The sequence below is a fragment of the Cnephaeus nilssonii genome (genome assembly GCF_951640355.1).
Source record: "Cnephaeus nilssonii genome assembly, chromosome: 1".
NCBI classification, from domain to species: Eukaryota; Metazoa; Chordata; class Mammalia; order Chiroptera; family Vespertilionidae; genus Cnephaeus; species Cnephaeus nilssonii.
Window position 1 is genome coordinate 43,647,861 of NC_137072.1, and position 8,169 is coordinate 43,656,029.

At 40.0% G+C, this 8,169-nt stretch overlaps 1 protein-coding gene across 1 annotated transcript; it reads right to left on the bottom strand.

The window, feature by feature from the left end:
* Positions 1–4,030: 4,030 nt before the first annotated feature.
* Positions 4,031–7,944, bottom strand: RPL34 (ribosomal protein L34). Its single transcript, XM_079771945.1, has 5 exons — positions 7,823–7,944; positions 6,874–6,947; positions 6,692–6,791; positions 6,264–6,367; positions 4,031–4,166 (listed from the first exon to the last, which is right to left on the bottom strand). Exons 2-5 carry the CDS (start codon positions 6,936–6,938, stop codon positions 4,082–4,084), a joined length of 354 nt encoding a protein of 117 aa, XP_079628071.1. The 5' UTR covers positions 6,939–6,947; positions 7,823–7,944; the 3' UTR covers positions 4,031–4,081.
* Positions 7,945–8,169: the final 225 nt, after the last annotated feature.

Sequence of the window (8,169 nt, forward strand, 5' to 3'; positions counted from 1 at the left end):
TTATCCTCTAGAAAGAAAACTCTTGAAGATAGTCTGCTGATTTTCTGTGTAAATATTTCCAATTTCAAGGTACCAACCTGGCATCACTGAACACAGAGCTAGACACAACTGGCTCTGACAGCCAGGATGAGCTGGCTCCACACACCACTGGGTTTATTGGTAATCGCTAATAGTTATAGACCTTTAACCCAGCAGTAAGTAATCTGACTCAGAAAAAAAAATCATATTCAGTCCTGCTTCACAATCTTACTCCAAAGACTGGTAGAGGTGTATGTCGTTTTATTGCAACTCACTTTGTTGCTTTCCATAAATACTGCTTTTTCTTTCTTTCTTTTTTTTTTTTTTTTTTAACAAATTGAAGACTAAACCAGCAAAAGGATTAGGACTTGCTGAAATCTCAGATGATGGTTAGCAATTTCTAGCAATTAAGTATTTTTAAGGTATTACTTTTTAAAGACACAATGCTATTTTACACTTAACAGAGGATAGTAGAACATAAGTTTATATACACTGGGAAATCAAAAAGTTCATGTGACTCACTTTATTGTGCTATTTGCTTTGTTGTGGTGGTTGGGAACCAAACCCCCAGTGTCTCCAAGATATGCCTGTATGTGATTTCAGTTGGTATGATAACATAGTTTGTAGTTAGAGCTGGATACAGCCCTATCAAAATTCTGGGAGCCCAAGCCCTAAATCATTAGGGTAAAAAGTGCATGCACTGCTGAAAATAAATTTGATTTATTTACTTAAATATATGGATGTTTTCTGCTTTTAAGGGTGAAAGACTACCCGCGCCACCCTCCCACGCCCCCCCTCACTCCCCCCCCCACATCCTTCTAATGAAATTATAAGCAATTCAATGGAAGGAGAAACCACTGACTACATTCACTTATCTTCTTAGGAACCTGTCAAAAATACTTTGTCATACACAGAACTGGACTCAATAAGAACTGTTTGTTTCTTTAAATCAAAACCTAGTGCAGTGCAGAATCCATTTTGGCCACTTGGACAGAGTTGGCACCATGTTCACACTAGTCTGTGGTCTTCTATATCTACGCACCACAACACGAGTGAGGTGGAGAGTAATTAGCAGAGGGAGGAATGGAGAAGTACAGCCTGTGGTCAGTAACTAAGTGGCTCAACTAACACAGGTGAAGAAATGGTCACCAATCAGGCATATTTCACATCCTTAGTGTTATGGACATGAAACGTGGCAGTGTTGTATTTCTCCAAAATTCATATATTGGAACCTTTAACCCAGCAGTAAGTAATCCCCAATATATTAAGAAGTGGTGGCCTTTGGGAGGCAAGTCATGAGGTTGGAACCCTCATCATGGTTTTAGTGCCCTTGTAAGAGCAGAGACAAGAGAGCTTGCTTTTAGCTTGGCTAGTTTGCTCAGTGGTTAGAGGGTCAGCCCATGGACTGAAGGGTCTCGGGTTTGATTCTGTCAAGGGCACATGCCTGGGTTGCGGGCTCAAATCCCCAGTGCAGGAGGCAGCCGATCAATGATTCTCTCTCATCACTGATGTTTCCATCTCTTTCTCCCTCTCCCTTCCTCTCTAAAATCAATAAAAATATATTAAAAAAAAAAAAAAGAATGCTCACAAGTGTTCAAATGGAGAAAAATTAGAAATAATTCAGCCTAGCTGGCATGCCTCAGTGGTTGAGCATCGATCTATAAACCAGGTCATACTTTGTGGGCTTGATCCCCTGTGGGGCATGCAGGAGGCAGCCAATCAATGGTTCTCTCTCATCATTGATGTTCTAGCTCCCCCTCTCTGAAGTCAATAAAAAAATAATTCAAAAGGGAATATTTGAATAATTATTCAAAAGGGAATATTTATATTATGGTACATCAATTTGATGACATACTCGGTTATAATTTTCCAAAAGAAACATGTTTACAGGGGTTAAGGGTGGAGAAAGGGTTCAAAGTTTATATATAAAGTATGCTTCCAATTTTGACTTAAAAATAATTATCTGCATACTGAAATTAAAGAGGATTTTTTTCACTCTAATTTTCCTACTTTCCAAATTGTCTACAAACATGTTTTATAAGTGAAAACACTTCAAATTTGGAAAAGGTTAAACCATTTAATACATGAATTCTTTGAAAAGTATGCGACTTCAATGCTTTAGTTTTCTCAAATTTCTAAGTTAACCCACTTATTTTGTTGAAACTTGATAGTCCTCACATTACAGCCTGTGTTGTCAAGTTGCTCTACAGAACTTTGTGTCATAAGAGCCCCGACATACAAATGGAGGCTTTTCCTCCACAGCTATTACTTAAAGATGACATCTCAAACCTAGAAAAAATGAGTTTACAAAGCAATTAACTGAATTTAAATTTTAAGGCATTGTTTTGAGTGTTATTTTTAAAGAATCCACTTTTAGATTCTTATAACACACTAGATGATCACAAAACAGGTCCATGCAGTATCTGTCAGCATCAGTCATGGAGAAATGAGATGTTACTCTACTTCAGAATCCAATGCTTTTCAATTATATCCCTATTAAAAGTATTTTTATATTGTGACTAAACATTACCCAAAATAATTGTATTGTTCTGGCTGCTTAACAATTTGATTGGAAGACATTTGGGGAAAACTTGATGGATCTCAATCATCTGAGATGATGTTAATAGGGACCTTAGCTATCATCTCTTGTGCTGAGTATTTATTGGGAGTACACTCAATCTCAACTCCCTAAATACATGTGCAATTCTAATGGATAGTATTACACAACTTGTGTGCTTCAGTGCTCTCATTTATAAAATGGGGATAATAAAGGTGTCACAGAGTTGTTGGGAAGACTAAATGAAGTGCTCTGAAGTGTCAGGCACAGGGCAAATAGGCGTTAGGTATCACTATGGAGATGCTATCAAGTTCAAATGACAGCCTAGCCAACTTAATTCTATTTTGCAAAATGCTGATTAAAAATCATGTCTACCAAAGAAATTAGCTGGCAGTGTGGTTCAAGGCCAGATTTCTGCACTTTTCCTTCTTTAGAAAAGGAAACTAGTGTGGCTCAGTGGTTGACCTTTGAACAGGTCCTGACTTGTCAGGGCACATGCCAGGGTTGTGGGCTCAAACCCCAGTAGGGGGCATGCAGAAGGCAGCTGAATGATGATTCTCATTGTTTATGTTTCCATCTCTCCCTCCCACTCTGCAATCAGTAAAAATATTTTTAAGGGCACTATTATAAAAAGGAAATGTTTCTCTACACAAGACATCAGGCCAGTAATTGCAATGTCTAGAGGAAAAGGGTCAAAATGCAGACTTCTCTAGCTACCAAGTTTCTAGATTTCTTGGCTTGTGCAAGTAGCCCAGGATTGGAAGCTTGACATGACCTGAAAAAATGGTCTTGGAGGACAATTCAAAATTTATACTTGAATGGATGTCTGGTAGTCTCAGCACTGTAAGAATGAACTATTAAAATCTACAGTTTTGCATTATTGAGTTGTTTGAAACAGTATTCCATAGTTAAGAAAATACAGGGTGAGGCAAAAGTAGGTTTACAGTTGTGAGCACATGAGTTTTCTTGTATTACTTTCCGTTGGGAACAAATCTGTATAGTAGGGTCTATTATTTTAATGTTCTGATCTGGATTATAAATCCAACATAAATCTGAATTTGAATTTCACTAGACCCATGACATTAAGTTTTGTACATAGGAGCTCATTTTTTGCTGATATAGTTTCGTTCTCCAAAATAGACCAGTTTGAAAGTAAACTAAGAAAATAAGAGGGTTTAATGATGTAAGAATGGTTCCATTCCAAATAACTTTAAACACTGTGGTTTCTGCTCTGAATTCTGATGGAGCTACTATGAAAATGATGCAAGTGGTCTTCAAAGAAACGTTCAGATACAAGGGCCACTCCTCTCAAACGGCCTTGTCTCGAGTTACCATAAAAAACGGTAGCGACCATTAACTTCCCACTACTGTCATTTAGAAGCAGAAATCTAGACATCACAGGGTCCCCAGATAACACAGAAACAAAACCTGTATATTAACAAATTACAAGATAAATAACAGAATGAGACTTTTGTTTTTATTACTCAAAAAAGCTGCATTTTAAATTTATTTAGCTTTCTGACTCTGTGCTTGTGCCTTCAACACTTTCACAACGATTTTCTGCTCCTCAATAAGGAAAGCACGCTTGATCCTACAAAGGAAAATGTTAAATGAATAGTTATACCCAAATAGCATTGATTTAACAAAGGCAAAGAAAAAGTACCTAAAAAGACTTAAAGCTATGAGGGAGGATACTCACTTAAGAAAATAAAACCCACAAGTACAAATGAAAAACTGGTATTATATGGACAGACCCTCTCGGCCTACGGTCTCCTCCCACAGTAGTACTACCCTCCTCTGGAGTCACGGTAAACTGTCAAATCACCCACAGGAGCCGGCTCTCTGCCACTACGTTAGCTTTCATTTAACGGCATTTCATTAGGATCCAGGACTAACGACATTACTTGATTTGTAAAACGTCTTAGAATGTTTTAACCACAATACTGAAAATTTCCAGTGAAAACACAGAAAGGAGTAATGTGCTAGGAACCAAAATGAAGGGGTACAAGATATTAGCAAGAGGTCCTTTATCAAGAGCAAAGATTCTAGACTAGAGCCTGCCTGAAGCCAACTCCACCATTTACTAGCTGTGCGACCTTGGGCAAGTTACCTTCTGTTGTAAGGCTCAGGAATAATTTCATACCTATTTCACAGGGTTTTTATAAAGGTTAAATTTGGAAGGACTTGCAATTTCTGTATATATATATATATTTTTTTTATTTACTTTGACTCTAAATGGAGGTTCTAAGTACAGAAAAAAAAATATAATATATATATATATATATATATATATATATATTTTATTTTTTTTTCAGAGAAAGAGGGTAGAGAGAAACAATGATGAGAATCATTGATCGGCCACCTCCTGCAGCATTGATTGATCGGCTGTGTTCCTTGCCTGCAATGCCCTTTCAACCCCTGTCCAACTTACTCATCAATCAGGTTCCAACTTAAATTCTATTCCCAAATTGCCAGCCACTTGAAAGTAATTTCTCCTCTAAACTTCAGTAAGTTCTCCTGCATTTCATGGAAGTTATACTTATCATGTGTTTGTATTCCTATACCGTGCCTTACCATCCCCTTACAAACTAACTCCTAAAAGGCAAAATGAACTTGCAAGGTTTGGTGTCAAGATTTGGTTTAGAAATTTGACTACACCGCTTTACAGAACTATCTGAATTAAACTGGAGGCAAACTATTCTACTGAACCAACTTCTTCACTTGTGAAGACCCATCACCTCTACCACTTAACTCTTTGGAAACAACTTAATGTTAATACAGTGAGTGGGGTTAAGGGTAAGGGTTTCAATAAAGCCTGGAAGAAATGCTGGTGTTGCCTCTTATCAGCTATGTGAGTTAAGCAGTAAGTCTTGGTTTCTTCACAAAAAGATGGTAACAGAAACACTTCCCTGATGAACTAGCAACAGTCTTTACCATAAAAATACTACGTAAACGTTACCATCATAAACTCCACTGCGTCCACTCCTGTCTATGCCACTTTCACACATCCGAAAGACCTAGCCTTCTACCTAAATCCCTCCCACCCAGCCTTCTGGTCTTAAAAGAGGTGTCATTTCATTTGCCTTCACACAGTAGAGCAACTGTTCCAAGCGTCCACCTCTTGCTGATTGATTTCGTTACCCATCCTGCTGCAGCATTAGTTCCTAGCACCAAAGGTTTCACTGCCCTCCTCAAACCCCACCAATCCCCACATTTTTAAGGATCAAGCTAAAAACCGTCCTTCCTGATCTGTGACTTTTCTTGTCTACCACCTCCCACTACTCTCTGCTCCAGCCACATCAGAAATATATACATCTATTTTGTTCCTACTTTTAAAAAAACCCTCACCCAAGGATATATTTATTGATTTGAGAGAAACAACACTTTCTACTCTCCATCTATCTTAATGTCAAAAGTTTCTTACCTTCCTCCCCTACAAAACCAAGGTCATTTTAATTTCTACATCTAGCATAAAGATGGCCCCAAATCCTAAATTATTTTGAACTAGTATCATTTATTTTGTACTTCCCCAATTATCCTTAGTCTAGGAAGGATCCTAAAGTAGGCAACTTTCGTTTAAATAAGTTATTTTTTTCACCAGTTTTCTAGTAACGATCAGCATGCAGCGTAATGGACAGACCCACACACTTGTTTAAGAAAGCCCATTTGATTGAAGAGTTGTATTTACCTGTCACGGACACATTTAGCACACATGGATCCACCATAGGCCCTGCTGACGTGTTTTTTCGTTTTAGACAACCTCATTAGAACTTTAGGCCTCACAGCACGAACCTGCATAAAGAAAATGTTGAGGTTATTTCATGATGCTTTTACAGGAACAGAAATTGTGCTACATTTTTCTTAATAGGTTGTAAGTGCAAACATTAAACTAGGTTACACAGGGAAATGGTGTACTGATTTATATAAGTGAATAGCATTTCAGTGTATCTGTCATTGGCTTTAAAAGAAAATCTACATTCTTGACAGGTGGGGATATGAATGTTTAGAAATTCTCACCACTCCCAGTGGTGTCCTCTCCTTCACCGTTCCCATAGTGAGAAATTAATGCTCAAAACTTCAACCTGTTAACTTATTCATAACAAAAGGCTCACTTACTCCTCGAAGTCGGCCTGGGCACACACCACATGCAGATTTTGGTGCTTTCCCAACCTTCTTGGTGTAAAGGTAAACAATTCTATTACCAGGGGTTCGGGACCTAGAAAATGAGAGAATAGACCACGGCTCAGCATTTAGCAGAGTAAATGACAACGTGTATTTTAAATTTTAGAAATACTTACAGTCTAGTTTTGTTAGAGGCTGTATTGTAGGACAGCCTCCGACGGTATGTCAAACGCTGGACCATGGTGAATACCTAAACGAAGAAGAGTAGAATAAAATTGCATTGCAGAGATAATTCACACCTTTAAAAAACAAAATGGCATCGCATAATTTATTCATTATCCGTATTTATTCACATACATAGCATCCTTAATTAAGGTACCTTATGAAAGGGGCTCACTTTAAAAAGCTACTTATATTAGCCTGGCACACAGATGCTCAGGGTTCAGTGTCTTGCCTGAAAGCTAAGTGCCATTTAACACTAACTTTGGCATTATAAGGAAATCGCTTACACAGGTATGTACATGAATGACTTAATTTTTCAGTGAACATGAAAGCATAAGCAAGGCTTGAATCAACCTCATGTTTTTATCCCAAACTTTGTAACCACTCCTCCGCAGCCATGTTATCTGAAAACTGCCTGCAGTCATCACTCCACGCTCCTTTCTGACATCACTCTAAGCCAGAACTCAGACCCCAAAACCGACACGGAAGGCCAATGCGAGTGTCCCATCTCATCAGCCACTATTCGCGTTTGCACCTCCGAAACCACCAGGGAAAACGTCCCTATTAACACGTTTTTCTCTTCCTTGCTATAGGCCTTGGGAAAGAAAACAGTTTGAAACGACGACATGCCGGTCGTCCGCCCTCCCAAAGCCTGAGAACACAGCAGGAGCGGTGTTAAAAATGTCGGCGCAAGATACGAAGATGCTCCGCTGTTTCCCAGAGTCCCAACTAGCGGGAATCCACCTCGTCTATCTCCAGACGCCGGCCTTCAAAGGCGGCAAGGACCGGGCGGTGAACTCCAACCGCTCCCGGCTCCGGACGAGAGGTCCGGATCAAGGGGTGTCTGGAGCTAAACGCCAGGGACTTGCTCATCACCAACCAGCCTTCCTCCGGGACCCTTACCCCCACGACAGCTCAAAACACGGCGACCGACAGACCCCGGACCCCGCAACTCCCTGGATGGCGGCCGATTGTAAAGGGAGTAACCACAGGGAGAACGAAAAGGCACCCATACCTGAAGTCACCGTCCCCGGAAGAGGAAAAGGAAAGCGCTTGCGAGTTCAAAGGTCAAGCCGACTGCGCAGGACAGGAAGTTACGTCAAACCAGGGGCGTGGTGGAGAGGGTGCCGCTCAGTTGTACGGATATTATGCAGCTTCCCTACGTAGGCGGAGATGCAGAGCGCCGCCACGTTGTACGGCACCCGACGTGCCTCGCCTCCGCGGGCGGGGCGTGCGCTTCTGCTGTCCCC